Below are 27,068 nucleotides of genomic sequence, written 5' to 3' on the forward strand. Positions count from 1 at the left end.
GTGTGATATATGGAACACTCCTTGTTTCAGTCCTACTCAGGGTCCCTTTCCTCAACTTTTTCAGTGGCAAATTAATGATAAAATTGGTTTTGCTTCCTTCTATCACCTGGAATTACCGATTATGCTTTCAACATTTATCATTCACTCACCTTCACCTGGTCCATCTCTGACTCTTCCTTTCCCTTCCTTAACTTCTCTGTTTCTATTTCTGGGGTAGACTGCCCCCAGTCTCCATGACAAATCCACCAATTCTCTGTTATCTTGACTACACTTCCTCAGTCTACTTACTACAAAGATTCCATTTCATTCTCTGCATTTTTATCTCATCTCCTCTCTCTCCTCTGTACTGTGGTTGACAGGGCATTAATTTTGTCTGACCCATATTCCGTACTTCTGTGTTCACCCCATTTCATCTTCCCATAATATGATAGAACCCTCTTGTCCTCACTTTCTATCCACACACAACCCCCCAATCCAGACTCTGCATTCAAAGGATCATCCTTCACCATTCTACCATCTCCAGCAGAATACTACCATTAAACATATTTATCTCTCCCCTCCCTTGTCAGCATTCCACTGGAACTTTTCCCTCCATGGCACCCTGATCTATTTCTCTCTCTCTTCTTTTCACTGCTTATAGCACCTTCCCATGTAATTGTACATTTGTCCTGTTACCTCTACCTCTTTAGTTTTGGGCTTTGTACAATTAACCTTCCAAGTGAAGCAGCAAATTATATTTTCAATCCAGTCTACTGTATTCACCGCTGTCAATGCAGGCTCCTCTACTATGGCCAGACTGAACACAGACCGAGAGGTCACTTTGTGGCATGCCTCCACTCTGTCCATTAGAATGACCCTGACTTTCATTGCTTGCTATTTCAATACATCACCTTGCTGTCATGCTAATATTTCTATCCTAGGCTTGCTGTATTATTTCCGTGAAGCCCACCACAAGCTGAAGGAACAGCACCTTATTTTCCACTTGGACACTTTCCAGCCTTCATGACCGAGTATTGAGTTCACCAACTTTAGACCAGTAACACTGTTGTCTATTTTGATCTCCCTGAGGATTGTCTTTCTTTACGGGCAGAGTTGGCTTCTTTTCTGCTATTGATATCTGTTTTTCATCTATATCCTTCTACTTCTTTTGCCTTTCACTCTGGTCACTCACAACATCTGTTGCACTGGCTCCGCCTCCCTCTTTTTCAACAGCTTAGAAAACTGTAGCTTAGAAAGGGGTTTTCCAGCCACTTCAATTCCATCTTGAAATATTAACTGTTTCACACTCCATAATGTGAAGTATAACATTTTATGTTTATATGATCCTCAAGGTAGATGATTTGGAGATGAGGGAGTAAAATAGAATCGATCAAAGGGGCCATGGAGTAGATACAAAAGCATGATGGGAATGTTAACAGAGCTATTATGGTAGAAAAGCTGAGTTTTAAGAATAATAAAAGTGCAGTGGGAGATTTAAGGAAAGGCTGAGGTAACATATGATTTTCCTGACAGGAGAGGAATTAAAGGAATTAAATTTTGACATCATCAGAAGACCCAAAGGAAATGGAGGGCTGGAGAAAGCTGCAGAGCTAGGGAATGCAAAAACATTAGGGATTTGTACATTTTAGGTTGAGGTGAAGAGCAAGTAGAATTTGGTCTAGCATATGATATATTAGGCTAATTTGGCATAATTTGGAGGATGAGAGGACAGCAGGGTGTAGATTGAAGAAGTCTCCCCTTAAAAACCTTTTGAGGACTGAAGAAAGGACGCTCGGGTGTAAAACTGGTATTGTGAATCAGTCAGCTGTCTCCTCACTTCCACTGAATTGGGATGAGTCCAAACCTGTCTGGCCAAGAACATTTGATTCTATTCAAAAATCTATGGGTGCAATTTGCAGCATGTCAACTGCTGCCTCAATTGTGATAAACTAATTTGGAACTGGCCAGCTGTGAGGGAGATTTGAAAAAAATGTCACACTGCTGTTAGGCTGTCCCCACCTCTCCTTGTTTCTGGAAGTTTATCCAGCCCTCAAACCCCAATAATTCTGATACTTTGCATATTCCTGATATAAATCACTTCACCATCAGTGGTTGTGCCCTTATCTTTCACAAAGATTTTAGTCATCAGACCGAATACTACTTAGTGGCTTGGTGTCACACTTTGTTAATAAAGCACGCTGGAGTGTTTTACTATTCAATGACATTAAGTTATTTTGATATCTTTAATTGTAACAGTTGCCGCGTCAATGTTTTCTAACCTACCAGAAGTATGTGGATGCTTTGAAGATGGTACAGAAAACATTTACCAGAATGTTGCCTGGAAATGGGGGATTTTAGCTATGAAGAAGGGTTGGCTAGACTGGGTTTATTTTCATTAGAATGCAGAAGGTTGAGGGGTGACCTAATAGAAGTTTATAAGATTGTGAATGGCGTGGATAGAGTGGAAAGTATGAGGCTTTTCCCAGGGTGGAAGGGTCAGTTACTAGGCGACACATGTTCAAGATGTGAGGGGGAGAAGTTTAAGAAAATGTGCGAGGCAATTTTTTTCACACTAAGGGTGGTGAGTGCCTGGAACGCATTGCCAGAGGAGATGGTGAAAGCAGACACAATAGCAGTATTCAATAAGCACCTGGACGAATACATGAATAGTAATGGAGTATAGGGATACGGATCCTTTTATGTAAAGACCATTTTAGTATGGAAGGGCAAAATGTGGCTGTGCCGGCCTGGAGGGTTGAAGGGCCTGTTAGTGAGCTGTATTGTTCTTTGTTGTAATCAACCCTTTCAGAGCTGTTATTATACAGTTCTGGAGCAAATGAATCTTGAATCCAGGTCTCCTGGCCTGGTGGTAAGGACTTCACCATCACAGCCCTCATATTACTGTTCCTCTCCAATGTTGTGTTCGTGGATCTTGTAATCAAATTCTCAATTCCTAATTAACACTTTATTCTATTCAGTTCTACAAGAGGCAGTCAGCACAGGAGATCCTGAGCTGTTGGAAAAAATTCTTCAGTATCGAGATTACAATCGAATAAACTCACAGTTGAATGGTGTTCCAGAACTACTCAGCAAGATACAAAAGGTAACAACTGTTCTTGCATCCAAGTTTTAGCAAAAAAAAATACACTTTCAGATACGATAAAGACTATTTGAGAAAGGCATATAGTTTGAATTATGACTGTATTTAGAATTAAATTTGAACCTAAATCTGATCAGAATTTGTCATCTTGTCCAAGTATGCATGACTTCATTCTCCCAAGCTCGTCCATTTCTAGCGTGATTCACATCTGTTTCTTCTTGCTGTCTCAAACAGGAAATCTAGCACTCCTATTGACAAAATCAAGAAATGTAACATGAGTGATTAGAGTGCCAATTTATTCCCCAAATTAAGAAACTATTTGTTCACTTCCATCATCCTGACATTTGCCAATGCTTTCACCAGCCTGCTTTTCCCTGCTGGCCTGAAGGCACCATTTCTAGCTTTGGCATGTGTCACAAGCAACGACAGTCCTCTAGAAACTGGCTCAAGTAATCATTCTTTTTGCAATAGCCAGGCTTGTGCATCAGTTAGCTGTTCAGATGTTACTAGACAAGTTGATGAGGCTCGAGAGGTGGATGTGGTGTATATGGACCAGTAAGGCACTTGATAAGGTTCCCCATGGTAGACTCATTCAGAAGGTCAGGAGGAATGCGATAGAGGGAAATTTAGCTGTCTGGATACAGAATTGTCTGGTCAACAGAAGACAGCGAGTGGTAGTGGAAGGAAAATATTCTGCCTGGAAGTCAGTGGTGAGTGGTGTTCCACAGGGCTCTGTTCTTGGGCCTCTACTCTGTAATTTTTATTAATGACTTGGATGAGGAGATTGAAGGATGGGTCAGCAAGTTTGCAGACGACACAAAGGTTGGAGGTGTCGTTGACAGTATAGAGGACTGTTGTAGGCTGCAGCGTGACATTGACAGGATGCAGAGATGGGCTGAGAGGTGGCAGATGGCGTTCAACCTGGATAAATGCAAAGTGATGCATTTTGGAAGGTTGAACTTGAAAGTTGAGTACAGGATTAAAGACAGGATTCTTGGCAGTGTCGAGGAACAGCGGGATCTTGGTGTGCAGGTACATCGATCCCTTAAAATGGCCACCCAGGTGGACAAGGTTGTTAAGAAAGCATATGGTGTTTTGGCTTTCGTTAACAGGGGGATTGAGTTTAAGAGCCGTGAGATCTTGTTGCAGCTCTATAAAACTTTGGTTAGACCGCACTTGGAATACTGCGTCCAGTTCTGGTCGCTCTATTATAGGAAAGATGTGGATGCTTTGGAAAGGGTTCAGAGGAGGTTTACCAGGATGCTGCCCGGAATGGAGGGCTTATCTTACGAAGAGAGGTTGACTGAGCTAGGACCTTTTTCATTGGAAAAAAGGAGGAAGAGAGGGGACCTAATTGAGGTGTACAAGATAATGAGAGGCATTGATAGAGTTGATAGCCAGAAACTTTTTCCCAGGGCAGAAATTGTTAACACGAGGGGTCATAGTTTTAAGCTGTTTGGTGGAAAGTATAGAGGGGATGTCAGAGGCGGGTTCTTTACACAGAGAGTTGTAAGAGCATGGAATGCGTTGCCAGCAGCAGTTGTGGAAGCGAGGTCATTGGGGATATTTAAGAGACAGCTGGACATGCATATGGTCACAGAAATTTGAGGGTTCGTACATTAGGTTTACCTTACATGAGGATCAATGGTCGGCACAACATCGTGGGCTGAAGGGCCTGTTCTATGCTGTACTGTTCTATGTTGAGGGCAATACAGCTAAATTCTTATTTTCTCTTGATAGTCACACTTCTTCAAGCAAGGATTAATGCATTGTGGTCAGGAACCAGTGTCTGGGAAGATATTATTTCTTCTCTCTCTCTTCCTGATACAAGGGCACTAAAGGTAATTTTGGAGTCAGCTGCTGAGATCTGCTCGCCCTGCAGTGTTTAGGGACTTTGGTGATCTGTCTAGTTCAACTACAGTTTGTTATAGGAGAAGTTGCACAATAAATTAATTGTAACTCTCTATCCGAGACAACAGTGACTAGTTTCCAACCAATCTTTGTAATCTTAAACATATGCATTATATCTCCTCTTGATCATTTCCTGTTCCAGTGAATTGACTCATCTGCATTTCACACAGTAATCCAAAGTACTGTATCCTGGGATTACCCTTTTGCCTTTCTGTACCACTGTCTGAAAACTCAAAGTCCATTTTTAGAGTGATTGGTCTTGGAAGGTATCACTCACCAAGCTTCTTTGGTATTGCCTCCCAAAGCTGCAGCTTCTACCAGCTAGAGGGCAAAGAATTGGACACATGGGAATGACACACCATCTTGACTTGGGAATGTGTCACCAATCTTTCATAGTCGTTGGAATAGAAACCTGGAACTTCCCACTGAACAGCACTGTGGATGTATCCACATCACATGGACTGCAGTTATCCAAGATGGTGGCTCACCACTTTGCAAAAATATAACCACGAATGTGCAGTAAATGTTGCAGTAAATTCAGTGATGTCCACGCCTCTTGACTGAATATAGTAAAAATGACTGCAATTTTAAAACATTAAGTTATTGACATTTACATTATGGAGACCATTAAGCCTTATGTGCTTAATCTCATCAATCATAATAGTAAGTGAGACTAAACAAAATTAGTTGGAATAATCTAGAGGAAATGATTAGGTGTAGCCGGATAGGGAAAATGAAAATATTATACAATAGTGTAAGATACTTGTGACCAAAGTCAGGCATTGTTGAGGTTTTATGGAGGAAGCTTTTTTTTGTTTGTTCTTGGATGCAGCATCACTAGCTAGAACAGTCTTTATTCCCTATCCCTATTTGTTCAGAGGGTAGTTAAGAGTCAGCTACATTGCTGTCAGCCTGGAGTCGCACATAGGCCAGATCAGATAAGAATAGCAGATTTTCTTTCCTAATGGGTTTTAGTGAACCAGATGGAGTTTTTATGACAGTCAGCAGTGGTTATATGGTCGTTAATAGGCTAGCTTTATATTTTAATGACTGATATTTATTGCTATGTTGGAATTCAAACCCATGGCCTCAGAACCACATTTTGGATTATGAGTCAAGTGATACCACCACTACAATAAAACTTCCTTCTGTCAGTACTTCCTGAATTTTCTTTTCCAATGTGATCCCAGTTAGAGGCTTTAAAATTGTCTTGACCCTTCAGTGAAAATTGAGAGGTTGGTGCTGTGAGCATGGGGGCCTATCTGTCAGAGAAGGAGCACACCTGTTAGAATTCTTTCAGAGTTGTATGGGAGCCGTTGCTACCTTGGAGCTTGCAATACCTAAATTGCAGCTCATGATCCCACTCGAGGTCCCAGTTCCCCATTTTAGGAAGCCTTACTTTACATGTAACCTATGCTGTAACTAACCTAGGAACATTTGACGGCAAGGCAGTTAATTTCCAAGCAATAATGCTTCTTTCCCAAAAAAAGTCTTAATCTATGCTACTTAATAACTGAGGATAGGGTAAAGGGTCAGTTTTGCTAGATTAACTTTGGCATTCTTTTGACTCAGTCATGCCTCTTATTTAGTTTTTTTGATGACCACTAGCAGTTATTATTTAAATAAAAGATATTTTTTAATCTGATTTACACAACAGTAAAGTGTAACTTGTATTAACTGGTATAAGCCAAAAAGGTGTTGAATTCACTATTAGTTGAGGATACAACTTTCGTTTTCTATTTTAAAACTCTTCACCACCCTTAAGACTTTATCTGCCTATTTACAATTTTTTTTAACAGACTTCTGATTTCTACGTGGAAATGAAGTGGGAGTTTACCAGCTGGAGTAAGTGTTGTTTCGTTTTTACATTAGCTAATTATTGGTATGCCCAAATTGACAGTGAATCTAATGCAGATTTCTTATTTTTAAAGTTCATTTGCTCCCAACTAATGCTGCCCTAGTAACATGTTTAAATAAATGAACTATTTGAAATGATTCCCACCTTTTTTAAAAATGTGGGATTATACCTGGTTTCTTGCCATGATAATGACATTTCTGAGATTGAGTTTAATGTGGGCATTGTGAGCATCTGCCCACCTACTTTTGGAGTTTCCAGGCTATAAAATATTCTGTATTTCTAAAAGTGACCTTTTGCTTTTCATTTTCCCTGCCACCATATGGATTCAGTCAACCAAGAAAGTAGACAGGCAACTTACTTAAACTTGTATTGGATGCAAAGAGATGTGCGAGAAACCTTATCTACAGTAAAGTTTGCTGTATGTGAAAGTATCACTTTTGATTTGGTAGTTGTAGTCCCAATATTTAAGAAGTAGCTACAGTCAAAATCTGTGTCATCAGTCTAAATTGATTCAAATTGTCAGTCACCTTCACTACTACATTACACTTCTGTCAGATGTCCAACTGAGATTGAGGTTTTGATGTATCACTTTACCACAATGCAGTGACAGCTTGCATATACATGTAATGTAGTGTCTTTAATCATTGTTCAGTACCTTGGGATGTTTCACATAGTCAACAATGAAACCACACAAGGGGGAGAACAGTATGATTTGAAACAGTATCCTGCAAACATGAGAAAGGATTGACACTGAGGAAATTTGATTGGATCCAGTACCAATATATTTCTCATTTATTTGAGCAGGCCTCAGCTTGTGCTGCTCCTCTCAGTAATTAAAATTGTCAGGATCATCCTGCTGCCTTAAGGTGAAATACTGCAGCTGCTAGAAATCTGAAACAAACCGAGAATGCTGGAGAAACTCAACAGGTTTGGCATAATCCGTGGGGGAGAAACAAAGTTACAATTTCAAGTGTGGCATGAATTTTCTTCAGAAATGTTCTGAACAGTAACTCTGTTTCTCTGTCCACAGATGCTGCTAGACCATCTGAGTTACACCTGCATTGTATATTTTACCCCTATTGGTTTCAAGTGTCCTTCTGCGCTTGAGCATATTTGAATTCCTTCTGCTTTGAAAGAGTCAATATAATTACCCTAACATTACTGTGAGGACTAATTGGATTTAAATAACAACTCTCTTTAAAAAGGGCCACTGTCATTGTCAATCATACATTTAATTATGTGAATTGCTTTAACTCTGAAGCTTCTAACCTTGAAAACAGCCATCAAAGCCTTTCAAAATTTGTTAATTTAAACTGGTGTCACAGAATTAACTTAAACTTGTGCATTGTGACTATATGTAAGGAGAGAGGCACCAAATTAAATGTCAATTTTCTATAACAATTCATGGTAGCTAAGGTTTGTAAAAGTACAAGAAAAAATAGTTTTTCCTTTTGTCTCATAAACAGTTTTTTAAAATGATCTTCTCACCTCTGCATATTTCCTCCATTCTTCTCACCTTTTCCAGTTCCCCTGGTGTCAAAGATGTGCCCAAGTGATGTGTACCGTGTGTGGAAGAGTGGTGCCAATCTGCGAGTGGATACAACCTTACTGAATTTTGAGAACATGAAGTGGGAAAGGGGACATCGTAGCTACATATTTAAGGGCAAGGGTGAGTAGTTTAGTTTTTGATCTTGAGTAGGCAGCTCTTAAGTTTTTTAATTATTTCCTCCTCCATCCACCTCCCTGAGGTACCCACATTGCTTAATCAGTTGATGAATTGTCTGGTTTACAAAGTTATGGGACAATGTATAGGGACGAGGAAAGGCAATTAGGTCCATTAAGGAAGATTGATCGAGCTATGTAAGGAGTGCAATGAAAATTTAGTAAACTGAATCCTGGGATGGCAGGACTGACATATGGAGAGAGACTGAATTGGAGTCGAGAAGAATGAGGGGTATATCATAGAAACCTATAAAATTCTGACCAGACTGGACCAGTAAATACAGGGAAAATCTTTTTGATGACCAGGTAATCCAGATGCTGTGGTCCTCTCTGCCATAGAGTATGGTTGAGGCCAAAACATTGAATGTTTTCAAGAAGGAGATCAATATAGTTCTTAGGGCTAAAGGGGCCAAAGGGTATGGGGGAGAAATAGAACAGGATTCTGAGTCAGATGATCAGCCATGGTCATATTGAATGGCAGAGCAGGCTTGAAGGGCCGAAGAGGCAGACCTCTGCTCCTTTTCTCTGTTAAACCATTGTGAGATAGCCTCTCCTGGCTTAGCAAATAAATGCATTGCCTCCTACAAGTCAGTGATAAGTCACTGGTTCCATCCTGATATTAGCTAGGATGGCTCTAGTCATGTTATGATTGGCTTCCCTCCTCAGTGATGAAAGGTTAGGAAGGGAGAAAGGGGAATGATCAGATGGGACCTCCCCTCTGATTGCTGTAACATTATGCCAGCTGGGAAACATGTAAATACCATCTTGAACAAGGCCAGTTCAAGTTTACCTAAGGTGACTCTCATTACTTAAAAAGTCCAAATCCCAACGTTTGAATTCATATGATTAAAAATGATCTTTTATCCAGGAGGTCAGCCCTTGTGAAGCTATATTCTTAATGTGAATTAGGGACAAGTGAATCAAGTTTTTAGAAAAAATATTGAACTCAACCCATAGGTATTAAACAGCTAAATATTTTTCATCAAATAATATAAATCATTTTTAATTTATAATAATGTTTTGTTAAGTTTCTCAATACCACTAAGGTTGCCATGATTTTTCTTTTTGATGACAGCTGACTCAGCAGAATTTATAGAGGTAGACCACGATAACCAGGTTGTAGACCGAGAACATTTTACACTCTCACAAGAACAACAAGGCCTCGCTTTATCCTCCGTAAGACCAACAAAGGACCAGGTTGCAAATCGTCTTACATCCCCTATCGTTTCTACGTGCCTTGACACAAAAAATATATCCTTTGAGAGGTAATACTAACAATACTAGGCATCTCTGAAGTTCAGTGTACAGTCTGATGCAACTATTAAATGAAAGTCAGGAGGAATCTGGTTGGTCAGATGTGTTTTGTTGACAGATTGATGGACTATAAAAGACTCTGTGTAATTCGGATGTTTTGCTCTAGATGATAAAACAGCCTTTACCCTCCCCTCAGGACTTCATGCACAATTTTAATAATTGATATAAAATTATTAGATTTCAGTCATATCCAGGATTGACCAAGTAGAAGAAAGAATGAGACAAACTGAGAAGGAATTAGCTGGCCATTAGTGTAAGCTGTGACATAGAAGAAAACAAATACTGTCTGAGTCAAGGAGTGCCATATGTTTGAGGTTTTGGTGACAGTTGAGTGTAGGTATGTCAGGAGTGGTCACCTACCTGTGTGAACTATGTATTTGCGAATGCTTTATACCCTACCTGTAAACCTCTGTTCTGATATAAGGAATACTGAATAACGCCTGACGTGAATGATGACAAAATGAGCTGACCTTGCATTTTGTGATGTGTAGCCAATTTCATTTGATTTATAATTTGTTTTGATAATTGACCTTTTTTTTTTAAATAGTGTCTTCAGTCACTTTGTAAAACTAGGCATCAAATTCATAGTCAGTCAACTGACGTGACTGAAAAATCAGAAATCATCATGTGTGCATCTAAGTTCCAGGTTCACTTTTCAATGTGATTAAGGTCAACATTCAGGCTTGTACACACTTGTTATTTTGTGATGCTGCAGGACTCTGACTAGAAATTGCAAGTTTCCAGCAGCAGATGAAGTTTCATCAGCCACCCATACCATGCTCAGTCCTGTAAACAGCTGCTACAGACCACTACTTAGTTTTTTATTTTAATAAAGGCTATTTTGAGATAGTATTATTAGTAATGATTTGTGTACCATTTATATTTGGTAGTGATCAATTTTACTCTTTTTTTTTGGAAAGCCTGCTTGCTGAATGGAAAGAATTTATTCTCAAATGATACTGATTTGTTATGAATATAGTCAAAACTCTCGCAGACTCCTAGTTATGAACCCCGAATGTAGTGGACAGTCTATTCTGTTCTTAAAGGTGATCAATGGTCAAGGTCGGTTTTCTGGAACAAAGCCTTAATTGCCACTAGGGATAAATGTGGCATTACAGGTGTCACCCAAACCTTGGCAGATGAAATTTGGAGATCGATTAAGAATTAAGTTTTCTTCTGGTGCAAGAAGCTTGCAGAAATAGTTACTTCTAAACTTTTAATTCCTTTTCAAATGAAAGCAGCGTGAAGAGACTGCTGTTTTCTTTAAATACATTTGACACATTGAAGTGCATAAAATATGGAGAATTGTCACATTTTGGTTAATGTGTAATAACAAATAGTACGATCTTTTGTGACTTCATAATGTTGTTATGGAGATGGTTGCTGAAGACGTTTCATTCACCTCTGTCCCTCTTTGTTTTAAGGAAATACTCTTCCTTGAATGTCTATATTTGACTGAAAAGACTTAAAATGAAAATTTCTCTTGTTATTCCTTGTTTCAATAAGTTTGCATGGACCTTCTGTGGCGAGGTAATCTCTTTGCAAAATGATTCTTTTGGAATTGAGATTTTTAGGGCAGATGAATGAATGATCAGTCTTTTTAAATAATTTGAAATAAATTAAAAGAATGATGTCAGGAATTAAGGGCTTGTCATATCAGGAGTAGTTGACGACTCTGGGTCTGTACTATAATGACTTTAGAAGGGTGAGGGGGTATCTCATTGAAACTTACAGAATACTAAGAGGTTTGGATAGGGTGCCTGTGGAGATAATGTTTCCATAAGTAGAAGAGACTAGGACCCAAACATACAGCCTCCGTGAAGGAATGACCCTTTAGAGCTGAGAAGAGCAGGAATCTCTTCAGTCAGGGTAGTTAATCTGTGGAACCCATTCCCACAGAAGGCTGCAGAGGCAAAGTTGTTGAGTGTATTTAAAACCGAGGTACTGTAAGTGTTCAAAGTTTGTGAGAAGATTTGTAGTTCGGGTGCTCGTTGTTATTCTGTTCGCCGAGCTGGGAATTTGTGTTGCAGACGTTTCGTCCCCTGTCTGGGTGACATCCTCAGTGCTTGGGGGCCCCCTGTGAAATGCTTCTGTGCTGTTTCCTCCGGCATTTATAGTGGTTTATCTCTGCCACTTCCAGTTGTCAGTTCCAGCTGTCCGTTGCAGTGGCTGGTATATTGGGTCCAGGTCGATGTGTTTGATAGAATCTGTGGATGAGTGCCATGCCTCTAGGAATTCCCTAGCTGTTCTCTGTTTGGTTTGTCTTATAATAGTAGTGTTGTCCTAGTCGAACAGACTGCTACAACCACTAAGACTCAAAACAGCACACAAACCAACAGCCACTCTCCGACAACAACTCACCAGGACAAAGGACCCGATATCCAGCATGAGCAAAACCAATGTAGTGTACAAAATCCCATGCAAGGACTGCATAAAACACTACATAGGACAAACAGGAAGACAGATAACAATCCGCATCCATGAACACTAACTAGCCACGAAACGACACGACCAGCTATCCTTAGTAGCCACACACGCAGATGACAAACAACATGAGTTCGACTGGGACAACACGACTATTCTAGGACAAGCCAAATAGAGAACTGCCTAGAGGCATGGCACTCGTCCACAGATTCTATCATTAAACACATCGACCTGGACCCAATATACCGGCCACTGCAGCGGACAGCTGGAACTGACAACCAGAAGCGACAGAGAAAAACCACTAGAAATGCCAGAGGAAACATCGCAGAAGCGCTTCCCAGGAGGCTCCTAAGCTCTGAGGGCATCACCTAAACAGGGGACGAAACGTCTGCAACACAAATTCCCAGCTCAGCAAATAGAACCACAACATACTGTCAGTTCCTGATTCATAAAGGGATCAAAGGTTACTGGGACAATGCAAGAGAATGGGATTGAGAAATATATCAACCATGATTCAATGACAAAGCAAATTCAGTGTGTTGAATGGCATAATTCTGCTCTTATACCTTATTTCCTTTATGGTAGCAAATTGGAATATTTGAACGATTTCATATTGAGTCGTGAGGTTTGAATTAGATCTGTTTTCTAGGTTGTGACCAAGAACATTCTAGATTCTGAAGGCAGCGTCCATAAAGATCAACAGATGTACTCACTGAGTTCTTTCTTTCTTGCTCGTTCATTGGTTTGGTTCAGTTGTTCTCATTCATTTGCCCTTGTGCCCTCTCCAATTTCCTGCTCTTCACCCCACTTTCTCATTCATCTTCTGTGTCTCATTCTCTCTCCAAAGCCCACAATTATAATTTGTGATATTAACCAAGTATCTGATTTGTCACACACAAATGCTAAATTGTTTAAGATTTGGAGATGCCGGTGTTGGACTGGGACGTACAAAGTTTAAAAATCTCACAATGCCAAGTTTTATAGTCCAACATGTTTATTTGGAAGCACTAGCTTTCGGAGGGCTGCTCCTTCATCAGGTGGTTGTGGAGAATAAGATTGTAAGACACAGAATTTATAGCAAAAGTTTACAGTGTGATGTAACTGAAATTATATATTGAAAAAGACCTGGATTGTTTGTTAAGTCTCTCATCTTTTAGAATGACCATGTTGGTTTCAGTTCTTTCATATGTAAATCGCAAAATTTTTTTCAAGTTCACTTGAGAATATAACTTTTAACAATTGGTGTCATGTTGGCCCAGATAATGTATTGAAGGTGTTAGCTTCCCTGTGTGAGGGTGTCTGTGTCACAATGGTCAGACTGATTCTAATCTAAAAAAGGGATTTACAGAATCTTCCATGGATTCATGCAGTTTTTGAGCAAAGTAAAATGTAATCTGCAAGTACAAATGCAACCTACAAACTTGTGTCTGTGAGTGTGTGGGGGGGTCTGTTATGGGTGCCTGTGAGAGAGAGTGTGTGTATATGTGTGAGTGCAAAGAGGTATAAAGTCTGTGAGAGGGTGTGTGTGGGTGTATGAAAGAGGGTCTGCATGAGAGTGTGTGTGTGTGACATGAACCCAAGGTCCCAGTTGAGGTCATCCCCACGGGTACCGAACTTGGCTATCAGCCTCTGCTCGGCCACTTTTCATTATTGCCTGTCCAGAAGTCTGCCTTGGAGGACAGTCACTCGAAGGTCCGAGGTCGAATGTCCCGGTCCGCTGAAGTGTTCTCCGACTGGGAGGGAACATTCCTGTCTGTTGATTATTCTGCGATGTCCATTCATCTGTTGCTGTAGCCTCTGCTTGGTCTCACCAATATACCATGTCTTAGGGCATCCTTGCCTGCAGCGTATGAGATAGACAACGTTGGCTGAGTCGCATGGTTACCTGCCACGTACATGGTGGGAGGTGACCCCATGTGTAATGGTTGTATCATTAATGCACGTGAGGTCACCTCCCACCATGTATGTGGCAGGTACCCATGCGACTCAGCCAACGTTGTCTATCTCATACGCTGCAGGCAAGGATGCCCTAAGACATGGTATATTGGTGAGACCAAGCAGAGGCTACAGCAACAGATGAATGGACATCGCAGAACAATCAACAGACAGGAATATTCCCTCCCAGTCGGAGAACACTTCAGCGGTCCAGGACATTCGATCTCTGACCTTCGGGTGACTGTCCTCCAAGGTGGACTTCTGGACAGGCAACAATGAAAAGTAACCGAGCAGAGGCTGATAGCCAAGTTGGGTACCTGTGGGGATGACCTCAACCGGGAGCTTGAGTCATTTCACACTACAGGTGACCCCATTGCACTATATATATCTCACGCACACACACTTTTATTCCCCTTTGCGCTCTCCTCACACACACACTCACACTTTTATACACACTCACACTTTTATACACTCTCACAGATACTCATAACACACCCCCCACACACATAAGTTTGTGGGATGAATTTGTACTTGCAGAATTACATTTTACTTTGCTCAAAAACTGCATGAATCCATGTAAGATTCTGTTAATCCGTTTTTTAGATTAGAATCAGTCTGACCATTGTGGCACAGACAGTCTCACACAGGGAAGCTAACACCTTCAATACATTATCTGGGCCAACATGACACCAATTGTTAAAAATTACATTCTCAAGTGAACTTGAAAAAGTTTTGTAATTTACATATGAAAGAACTGAAACCAACATGGTCATTCTAAAAGATGAGATTTAACAAACAATCCAGGTCTTTTTCAATATATAATTTCAATTACATCACACTGTAAACTTTTGCTATTAAATTCTGTGTCTTACAATCTTATTCTCCACCTGATGAAGGAGTAGCCCTCCGAAAGCTAGTGCTTCCAATTGATTGTCCATGTATAATTTGAGTTACATCACACTGTAAATTTTTGCTATAAATTCTGTGTGTTAGGATTGAGCCTTCCACTACCACCTGATGAAGGAGCGACGCTCCGAAAGCTAGTGTGCTTCCAATTAAACCTGTTGGACTATAACCTGGTGTGGTGTGATTTTTAACTTTGATTAAGAATGGCTGTGGAAAATGGGTTACAGAAAGGCTCATTCTTAGAAATCATGTTGCAATCTTCGTTTTGAGAATCTGAATCGTTCTTTTAGGTGTTGAAGCAATGAACTTGTTTGAAACACTATTTTTGGATGGGGTAGCAAAACAATTAAGGAGAGGCTAAACAGCATCAAGCTTAGCTAAAACACATAGTTGGTTTCTTTTTGAAAAATTGCACTTGTCTTTTTTCAGTTTCCAAAAAGACATTCCAACCTGCTGTAATTCTGATTTACTTGGACAATTAGAAAGTGAATGGTCGTGTTTTTTTTTGTCATTTCAAACTAAACAGCAAACATTCTACAATGATAGTTTATTGAAAAGAGTGACATCTTTTAACTTGTCATTTGGAGATTAAGTATGAAAACTTTTAAAGTTGAAACTGTTGCTTACTGTACTCAACAGTTTCCAATTTTTAAATAGGAAAAGTGTGAATAGACCACTGACATGGTAGACTAACTTATCTGTGGATATATGTAGAGCTCAAGCAAAAAAGACCACACTTTAAAGTAGCTTTGTTGATATTTATCAGTAATGTGATTTATTTTTCCAGTTGTTTAGTTCTGAGGTTGACTTAGCTGAAGTCGACAATTGGACAAAATTTGTTTCCAATGTAGTAAGGATTCAGAGAGAAGTAAGAGCTGGTGGTGCTGTATGTTTTGGAGCTCGGGACTAATGAGTAGGCTGTTTTGGGGTCAGGATTTGATGTTGTTCTTCTACCTTTTGTGGATGAGGTGAGAACATGGAGTTAAATGAAGTTATTTAAAAGTCCTAACCTAGATCCTAGGCATGGTGTGTCTCATCTGGACAGTGGTGATAACATTTATTCTTTTGAATATATTGCAAATACTACTTTTCAAAAACAAATAGACTGGAGATTAATTTGTTTCAGTAATTGAAAGCTAGGTGTGTTTTGCTTATAGTTGTACTTGCCGAAGATATATGGGAGGAAGAGATGTGGTATTGAGAAGGTGAAAAATATGGTTAACTCTCTACTTATCCCATAGGAACAAATGTGGATTCTGGGGCTGGCGGACAGACAAGACTGATGTTGTTCAAGCATATGAGGCCAAGGTACAGCAAAACAAGACATTTCTGGTTTTCTTTCTTCCATGTATTTCAGTCCACTTGAATGAAAACTCTTGAGGGAGGTATCCACAGTTTCTTGTAATCATCTCCTTTTTCTTAAGAGATAATCACTTCATGATGGAGTTCTGGGACACCAATGAAAGAGGAAAAAATGAAAATAGATTAACAATATCCAGATAAACTCTCATAGATTCTAGCTGCAAATTCTTGCGTGGGAAAGAGAAGGGGGGTGGGCGGGTAATTAGTACCAGCATGGAAGAGTACCGAGTGGGATTAGATAAACATTTTGGCAGATTCATCTAAAGGTACGTGCTCCACAAATGAATAGACTGTTAGGAGTTTTGCTGAAAGGCATTAGCCTGAAACGTTACATTTGTTTCTGTCTGCACAGACACTAATTTGCTGAGTGTTTAAAGCATTTTCTGTTTTTATATCAGATTTCCAGCATTCGCGGTTGTTAGCTTTTATGTTGGGTCTGTTGATGTCACTATTTAGTCTTGTACATTCAATGAAATACTAAAAGGTTTGCACATTGTGAATTTCCATTTCCAGGGAATAAAGGAAAAAAATAAGGGGTGAAATGAATGAGCATATTTGAATTTATTTTTCTAGGTTTTCACTGTGAACAATGTTGATGTGGTAACCAGAAGCAGAACAGAACACCTGACTGACGATGAGAAGACCAAATATAAAGGTATAGAAATAAACCAATATCGAGTTGTATTATCCGATATTTAAGAAAGACCAGTTTATCCAGCCTGCTGCTTTGACCATATTTAACTTGCAAGTATATATTTTTCTTCATATGCCCCCACACCCCCATGAAAAGAAAACTGTTGGTGATCTTTGAATTTGGGTAAAAATTAAAAAGATAATCTTTTTTTCTCAAATGTAAATGGAACACAAATCCCAGGATGTAGCTTTAGCATTCCAATTCACATGATGTAACTGTGCTCCATTGTACACCACAACTGATATTCTTTTGGTTTGTGAGGATTAATAATATTTGGTAAAAATAGGACCATATCATAGACTAGTGCTATCCAATATAATTTCAATGCAAACTGTATTTGCCACGTGGTACAAAATATGCCCAGTATTTTATAAAACAAAATGCACAATCTTTTGAAAATTAAAATGTTAAACTATACAATTAATACGGATACACGTGTAGCCAAAGGCAGGAAAACTGCTTCAAAGGTGTTCTGTAAAATGCATACCTGTTTTGCAAAGGAAGCCTACTGCCTAAACTCTGATATGGTGGTGACAAATTAATAACTAAATTATACTGTTTCTGTTTTTCACCCAGAGGGTGGTGGTAATCTGGAACTCATTGCCTGTAAGCATGGGAGAGGCAGAAATCTTCGGTAACATTGAAGTAGTATTTAGATGTGCACTTAGATGTCAAAACATAAAGTTTTGGAAAATGGAATTGGAATAGTTGGTTGTTTTTAATTGGCATGGACACAGTGGACCTAAGGGTTTTTTTCCATGCTACAGATTTTTATGACTTCATTAATATTTTAGCAGACTTGGGAAAAGAAAAGAACTTGTAAATCTTTACATATTAGTTGACTTTTGCTTTGCTTAGTTGCCATTTGTAAACATAGCACCTGGACATTTGGATTATGACCAACCTTCTGTAATCTCTTGATTTTTATGTTAAAGCACCTATTCCTTTCAGTCACTCATTCAAACAGATCTATAAACTTGAAGACTGAACACATTTGTATGTTGGTGCATTTCCCTAGCTTGTCAAAACTGCACATTTTCAACCCTCACTGACATCCGTGCAGTGTAGTCTGTCATTCATTCACTTAGTGTCTTACTTTTAATAATTCCAAACACCAGCGACGAAAAAACAAGCCCTTCAATGAGAATTGAATTGAATTAAATTTACTGTCACGTGTACCGAGGCACAATGAAAAGCTTTGTCTTGCGAGCAGTACAGGCTGATCACATAAATAAATAGCATAAATAAGTAAACAATAAGTAAACAGTGGCAAAAGCCAAAACACAGGTACAGGCTAAGAGTTTGAGTCCATTCAGCATTCTAACAAGAGTAGGGTAGAAACTGTTTTGAAACCAGCTGGTGCATGTGGTCAGCCTTCTGTACCTTCTCCCCCATGGTAAACGTTGTAATAAAGCATTGCCAGGGTGGGATGGATCTTTGAGAATGCTGGCGGCCTTTCCTTGACAGCGGGCCTGGTAGATGGGAGGTTTCTACAGAATCTACAGATGAGAGGTTGGCATTTGTGATTGTCCGGGCCAAGTTCTCCATTGTCTATAACCGTCTCCGATCTTGAATGGTACAGTTGCCATATCAGGTAGTGATTCTGGATTAGTGGTGCTGGAAGAGCACAGCAGTTCAGGCAGCATCCAAGCAGCTTTGAAATCGATGTTTCGGGCAAAAGCCCTTCATCAGGAATAAAGGCAGTGAGCCTGAAGTGTGGAGAGATAAGCTAGAGGAGGGTGGGGGTGGGGATAGAGTAGCATAGAGTACAATGGGTGAGTGAGGGAGGGAATGAAGGTGATAGGTCAAGGAGGAGAGGGTGGAGTGGATAGGTGGAAAAGAAGATAGGCAGGTAGGACAAGTCCGGACAAATTATGGGGACAGTTACTGAGCTGGAAGTTTAGAACTAGGGTGAGGTGGGGGGAAGGGGAAATGAGGAAACTGTTGGAAGTGCACATTGATGCCCTGGGGTTGAAGTGTTCTGAGGCGGAAGATGAGGCGTTCTTCCTCCAGGCGTCTGGTGGTGAGGGAGCGGCAGAGAAGGAGGCCCAGGACCTCCATGTCCTCGGCAGAGTGGGAGAGGGAGTTGAAATGTTGGGTCACAGGGCGGTGTGGTTGATTGGTACGGATGTCCCGGAGATGTTCCCTAAAGCGCTCTGCTAGGAGGCGCCCCGTCTCCCCAATGTAGAGGAGACCGCATTGGGAGCAACGGATACAATAAATGATATTAGTGGATGTGCAAGTAAAACTTTGATGGATGTGGAAGGCTCCTTTAGGGCCTTGGATAGAGGTGAGGGAGGAGGTGTGGGCGCAGGTTTTACAGTTCCTGCTGTGGCAGGGGAAAGTGCCAGGATTGGAGGGTGGGTTGTTTGGGGGCGTGGACCTGACCAGGTAGTCGCGGTACATCCAGACAGAATGCTCTCGATGGCGCACCTATAAAAGTTGGCAAGGGTATTCGCCGTCATGCCAAATTTTCTCAGCTGCCTAAGGAAGAAGAGACATTGTTGGGCCTTTGTAATCAGTGTGTCCACATGAAGAGATGACCACTCCCAGAAGCTTGAAACTCTCCACTCATTTCACCTCTGTGCTGTTAATGTCTAGAGGGCATGAGTAACATCCTGCCGAAAGTCAATAATGACTTCCTTAGTTTTGCTGGCATTGAGAGCTAGGTTGTTCTCAGTGCACCATTCTTCCAGGTCTTCAATCTCCCGTCTGTAGTCTGTTTCGTCCCTCTCTGAGATTCGACTGACTATGGTGGTGTCATCAGCGAACTTGTAAATGGCATTAATCTGGTATTTGGAGACACAGTCTTGGGTATACACTGAATACAGTAGGTGGCTGAGTATGCACCCCTGGGTGTACACTAGTGTTGAATGTTAGTGAGGATGAAATATTGTCTCCAATCTTCACTGATTGTGGCCTGTGGGTCAGGAAACTGAGGATCTATTTGCAGAGAATGGGGCTTAGTCCGAGATCACTCCGTTTAGTAATTAGTCTCGAGGGGATAATCGTGTTAAAGGCTGAACTGCGGTCCATGAGTAGGATTCTTACATAGCTGTTCTTGGTGTCAGGATGCTCCAGGGAAGAGTTAAGGGCAAGTGATAAGGCACCTGATGTGGATCAGTTTGTCTGATAGGCAAATTGAAGTGGGTCAAGAGTAGTGAGGAGGCTGGACTTGATTAATACCATGACTAGCCTTTCAAAGCACTTCATGACCACCGAAGTTAGGGCCACTGGACGGTAGTCATTGAGACATGCTGCATGAGCCTTCTTCAGCACAAGGATGATGCTGGCCCTCTTGAAACAGGGACAGTGGCCTGCTGCAGGGAGAGGTTGAAGATGTTTGAGAAGACCTCTGCCAGTAGATCTGTGCATGCTCGGAGTGTACTGCATCTGGTCCCATTGCTTTCCTTGGATTCACACGAAGGAAAATTGATCTGACCTCTAAGATAAGATGCCAAATTCCCTCAGAAAATTTAGAGCATAGTCAAACCATTGCCCTTCCAAAAGTTGACTCCTGTTTTCAGTATTTCACAAAGCTGTCCCACCAATCAAAATGCATCAGCATTTAGAAGCACCTAGAGAGAACAGGAACAGAGAGGGGAACTAACAGCTTTCAACTCCCCTTGTTTCATTGAGCAAGTAGTTCTTTAGCTTCCATATCACTAGAAACCAAATAATTGAACTACATTCTAATAAACAAAGTTGTGGTCTGTCTGACGTGTGATTCTGTTGAGCAGCAATATGCTTGATTCTTCCTTGATTAATTGAAAGTGGGTAACAAACTACCTACATCTACACTTTTTACACATCTATATTGTGTGACTTTGAAAATGGAGAGCATTAATTTGCCACATGTCTGGCCTCATTGGGCCAGCTTTTGATTCCAGATTTTTATTGAATCCAAATTTCACCATGTACCATGATGGGATTCAAATTCATGCTCCTGAGATTCTGAATTAATGTGATTGTGAATCTCTGCAGTGAGAAATCAGTTCTTCTCCTCCAACTACCCCTTTAACTGCAAATGTTAACAAGTTCTATATCTGTACAAAATTATTATAGTGCAGAGGAAGGCTATTTGATCCATCGGTGTTGCAACTCTTCTCCAATTGAATATCATGATTTGGTGCATCTTTTCACCGTTAACCTGCACATTATTTCAATATCAGTAATTATCTAATGCCCTCTTTGCCTCGATTGAACCTGCCTCCACCACACTCAGGTGGTGGTAGGAACCCAAACCACTTGCATTAAAAGTTTCTTCTCTCATCACTTTACTATTTTTGCAAATCATTTTAATTCTGTTGTCTTTCGTTCGTGATGGTTTATGAGCAGGAACAATATCTCCTTATCCACCCTGTCCACCTCTAGTGATTTTGAAAACTTCAATCAAATCTCCTATTGGCCTTCTCTTCAAGAAAAACACTTCTCTAAATTTCTTCAATCAGATGGTGTTCATTAAAGAAGTCTATTTTTGTTTTAATCTCTCTATGTCAGGCTTAGAATATCAATAAAGTAGTGGCATAGTGGGTATATCAGTGGACTGATAATCCTAAAGTCTAGGATAATGTTCTGAGTCACAGGTTCAAATCCCAGCATGGCAGTTGGTGAAATTTAAGTTCAATTAATAATTGAAAGCTAGTTGCAGTAATATTGATCATGAAACTATTATAAACTGTCCTTTAGGGAGGGAGTTCAGCCATCCCTTTAAATGGCCTAGATATGATTCTAGACCCCAGCAATGTGGCTGACTCTTAACTGCCTTCTGAAATGGCCAAGCATTTCAAGGTCAGTTAAGAATGGCCAATAAATGCCTAGCCTTTTCAGTGATGCCCACATCCTATGAAACAATAAAGGAAACAAAAATATAGAGAAAGCATAAGATTGACTATATAAGCATCAGGGTAACATAATTAAATTTCAGTTACTCATGGAGTACAGGGACTAAAGATATGTGCATTTCCTACCTTAGCCATGCCAAAATCCTTAACACTTTATTGGTTTATAGTAAACCAACAGTGAGTACAGCTGAACTGTCAGCCTGAGCTCAACAATAGTATATTATTTGTAAGTCAGAAGAACTTTTAAATCAACTTTAAGCAACTTGTGTATGAGCACTAGGCTGGCATTTCTGTGCAGCACAAAGAGCTGTTTGCTGGGGAGAGAAGTTGCACAGAGCCTCAGACTGACCACTTGGGTGGACTGAAAAATCTTGCAGTATTATTTAAAATGGCTTGGCCGATACCAGTCCTGCAACCAACAACTAAGTGTTAACTTGGTCATTTGTTCCTGTGTGAACTTGCTCTTTGGAAATTGGCTGCCACATTCCCCACACTACAGCAGTGGTATATTTCAAAAATTAATCTGTTACCTGAAGAGCATTTTAAGATGTCCTGAAATAGTGAAAAGCGCTATATAAACAATAGACTTTAAGCAAGTAGAATAACTGAATTTTTAAGTGAGTTTACAATTTTTTTTTTTAAGAATGTAGATGAGCGGTTCAGTGGAATAAATGACCTGGCCATTTCATACCTGTTTTAGCTGATCAATCCCCTTTGTATGTGCCTGTTGTTCTTCAGTATTAGTTTTTTAACCAAATGTCAGAGTTTTCAAAAAAACCTTTCGTTCTGGCTGCACTCGAAGCATTGAGAACTCTTTGATTTCTAGATCATGCTCTTGTCTATCATCTTTCAACAGATTTCACATTGAATAGCTCAAGCTAAATATAGAGCAGTGTTCTTGCTCTTTTATCTGCTTTGGTCCCAATTTTGTTGGATCCGAGATCATTTGGAGAAGCTTCCCTTCTTTCAATTTTTAAATCCTTGAAAACACAGCCTAATTTTTCTAACTTTACTGTGTATTTTATTTTACAGATGATAAAAATCTGCTTGAATCTCTGCTGGGAAAAGTGGAGGAGCACATCAGTCCACAGAATGGGGTAATTTAGAGGATAACTGTTTCTCGACAGCTTTTCATGTTTCTTTTCTGTATTCTAGATTGCAAGAAACCAAGGACACCTGAAAATCGCTGTTTGCTTTGTCTTCCCCACCAATGTCTTCGGTCTAAGCACCACACCGCACTTCTGTCCATCTTAATGATGCCTCTAATTAGTTTCTATACCCCCATCTCAATGAGGACAGCCACTAATTGGTCTGTAGACAACTAATGGATGTGATTTTGAAATGTAGATAGGTCACGGATATTCAGAATTCTCATTAACATTGAGTGCGTTGACTTCTTCACTTTATAGCACAAACACATGAAATATCTAACTATAGATAGTGAAAACTGAATGGAGATTTTGCTCGTTCGATTGTATGATTGACCATAAAATTGAGCTGAAAGTCTCCACATATATAGTTATCTCAAGGTTTGCACATACGTACTCACCTTTTTACAGTGTGACCTGGTGCATTTGAACATTTTACCAATATAAACAGTATCTCCCTTTACTGCCTTATCTTTATATTTGCAGCACCTCATCACAGAAACTGCAACTATCCACAATGTGACATCCATCGTGCCAGAGGAATATTTCAACCCAGAGTTTGACCTTGGAGACAGAGACATTGGTCGGCCAATGGAGCTTTCTGTCAAAACACGCAAGTAAGGTCATTGACAGTAACGCAAGAATACTATTAGAGCAAATGTATTTCGTTTGAATGTAATGTATTCTAACAATGTAAAATCGCTCAACTATGCCTGTACATTAAAAGCAGAACAAATCCAACTCTGCCTGTTACCATCCCATCAGTCTATTCTCAATTACCAGTAAAGTGAAGGAAGGTGTCATCAATAGTGCTATTAAGCTTCATACATGCTCATTAACAATCTGCTCAGTGACACCCAATTTGGCTTCTGCAAGGGGCACTCATCACAACCTTGGCTCCAACATGAACAAAAGAACTGAGTTCCAGAGGTGAGGTGAGATTAATGGCCCTTGATATCAAGGCTGCATTCGACTGAGCTCAGCATCAAGGAGCCCTAGCAAAAGGTGGTTGTGTTTGTTGGAAGTCAATCATCTCAACTTTAGAACATCTCAACGGGAGTTCCTGAGTGTAGTGTCCTAGACCGAACTATCTTCAGCTACTTCATTAATGACCATCTCTCCACCATATGGTCAGAAGTGGGGATGTTCACTACTTGCACAATATTCAGCACCATTCATGACTCCTCAGATACTGAAGCAGTCCATGTTAAAATGCAACAAGATCTGACAATATCCAGACTTGAGCTGACAAGTGGCAAGCAACATTTGCACCACAAATGCCAGGCTATGACTATCGCCAATAAGAGACAATCTAACCACCGCCCCCTTTGTGCATCCCTCATGGTTAACATCCTGGGATTTACCATTGACTGGAACTCAACTGGACTCACTATATAAACACAGTGGGTACAAGAACAGGTTAGAGGCTAGGAATACTGCAGTTGGTATCTCACCTCCTGACTCCCCATAGCCTGTCCATCAATTACAAGGCACAAGTCAGGATGGATTACACCACACCTTCCTGGGTGGGTGCTGTTCGAACAATTCTCAAGAAGCTTAAGACCATCCAGGACAAAGCAACCCACTTGATTGGCACTCCATCCACAAGCATCTACTCCATCCACCATCGATGCTCAGTAGCAGTCATGTGTATTATCTACAAGACTCACTGCAGAAATTCACCCAAGATCCACTACCTTTAAATTCTCCTCCAAGCCTGACTTGGAACAATACTGTCATTCCTTCACTGTTGCTGGGTCAAAATCTTGGAGCTCTCTCCCTCATGGCATTGTAGGTCAACCTGCAACAGTTCAAGAAGGCAGCTTAATGCCACCTTCTCCAGGGCAATGAGGGACAAGCAATAAACACTGGCTCAGCTCACAATGCCCAGCTCCACAAATGAATAAATAAAACTGAGTAAATAGAAAATTGTGCAGAGCAATACAGCAGGGAATCCACCCCTTCAGTTCAACTCGTTCATGCTGACCAAGTTTCCGAAACTAAACTAGTCCCATTTGCTTATATTTAGCCTGTATCTCTCCAAACCATTCCTATTCATATCCCTATCCAAATGTCTTTTAAATGTTATAACTATACCCTCATCTACCACTTCCCCTGGCAGTTCATTCCATGTATGCACCACTCTCTGTGAAAATGTTGCCCCTCAGGTCCCTTTATTTAATCCTTCTCCTCTCTCACCTTTAAAATATGCCTACTTTTGAACTCCCCTAGTTCTGAACTTCCTGTGCTCCAATGGAAAAGGTGCCAGCTTATCCTGTCTCTATTTTAATCTGTTTTTGGGAAAGCTGCTAACTGAAGGTAAGTAATGAGGGTGTAAATTACAGTTTTTAATTTAAATTTATTTATTCATGAAATAGGAGCATCATTGGCTAGGCTAGTGTTAATTGCTCTTCCCTATTCCACTTGACAAGGTGTTGGTGAACTGCTGCACTAGGTCGAACCATCTTCGCCCACTTCACCAATGACCTTCCCTTCACCACAAGATCAGAAGTTGGGATGTTTACCAATGACTTCACAATGTTCATTATTACTCACCATTCCTCAGATATTCCAAACTTTTACCCAGGAATTCTTCCCTTGGGTGAATGATAAAAGGCAAGGAGCCAACTCAGAATTCATTTAACTTTTTTAGGTAATAATACTCTATATAAAACACACATGCATTGCAGTGCTTCTTACTTCATCTAACTTAAACTCGCTTTATTTAACTTCACATTACCTTACTTGAACTTAGTTCACATTTAACTCTAACACAAGACATTTGGCTTGAATCAAACACTAATTTGAGTGAAGTGGCCAACTTCGCTCTGTGTAGATCTTGCCTAGTGGTTCTTTGTCTTCTCTGAAGATAACTCCACAACATATACTTCTCAAATGTTGGCATGGGCAGAAAAATGGCAGATAGAGTTTAATCCGGACAAAAAAAGGTGATACATTTTGGAATATCATATACAGATGCAAATTATACAGTGAATGGCAGAACCCTTATTGATGTGCAGAGGGATCTGTGTGTGCAGGTCCACAGATCACTGAATCTGGCAGCGCGTAGATAAGTAGTAAAAAAAAAATGGCCTATGGTATGTTTGCTTTTATTTGGAAAGGGCATTGCGCATAAGGAAAGACAAGTCATGCTAAAGTTTTGTAGAAATTTAGTTAGGCCATTTACTTGGAATATGATGTACTGTTCTGATCACCACACTAACAGGAGGATATGAATGCTTTGGAGAGGGTAAAGAAAGGGTTTACCAAGAAGTTGCCTGATAAGAGGGATTTTAGCTATGAAGAAAGGTTGGCTAGATGGGTTTGTTTTCACTGGAACACAGGAGATTGAGTGGCGACCTAATAGAAGTTTAAAAGACTGTGAATGGCATGGGTAGATTGGAAAGTATGAGGCTTATTCCCAGCATGGAGGGGTCACCTACTTGTGAGCACCTACTAGGTTCAACATGTGATAGGGGAAGTTTTAAGAAATGTGCAAGGCATTACTTTCACACAGCGGGTGATGAGTGCTTGGAACACATTGCCAGAGGTAGTAATGGTGGTGGTGATGGTGCTGGTGGTGGAAGCAGACCCAATAGCAGCATTAAAGAAGCACCTGAACGCATACATGAATGGGAAGGGAATAGAGGGATACGGTTCCCTTAAGTGAAAACAGTTTTAATATGGAAGGGCAAAAATGTGGCAGCACAGGTTTGGAGGTGCAAAGAGCCTACTCCTGTGATTAATTGTTCTTTGTTGGTCTTGAGAAATCCTATGTTCTGTTTTTGTCTCAAAAATGTGCCCCTTTCCAGAAACGTCTGGCACTCAATGAATTAACCAAAATCTGATCACACTGTTTGATCGTGGCCAA

The 27,068-nt window shown here is 40.3% G+C and overlaps 1 protein-coding gene across 1 annotated transcript in view; it reads left to right on the forward strand.

The window, feature by feature from the left end:
* ankrd13a (ankyrin repeat domain 13A) overlaps positions 1-27,068 on the forward strand; it is a 53,789-nt gene that overhangs the window by 6,311 nt on the left and 20,410 nt on the right. The window contains exons 3-10 of the mRNA XM_072587921.1: positions 2,958-3,082; positions 6,790-6,835; positions 8,374-8,517; positions 9,646-9,835; positions 16,391-16,457; positions 17,085-17,166; positions 23,082-23,146; positions 23,684-23,814. Coding sequence (XP_072444022.1) covers positions 2,958-3,082; positions 6,790-6,835; positions 8,374-8,517; positions 9,646-9,835; positions 16,391-16,457; positions 17,085-17,166; positions 23,082-23,146; positions 23,684-23,814 — 850 coding nt within the window. The remainder of the gene's footprint in view (positions 1-2,957; positions 3,083-6,789; positions 6,836-8,373; positions 8,518-9,645; positions 9,836-16,390; positions 16,458-17,084; positions 17,167-23,081; positions 23,147-23,683; positions 23,815-27,068) is intronic.

This window comes from Chiloscyllium punctatum, chromosome 17 (assembly GCF_047496795.1).
Source record: "Chiloscyllium punctatum isolate Juve2018m chromosome 17, sChiPun1.3, whole genome shotgun sequence".
Classification (NCBI taxonomy): Eukaryota; Metazoa; Chordata; class Chondrichthyes; order Orectolobiformes; family Hemiscylliidae; genus Chiloscyllium; species Chiloscyllium punctatum.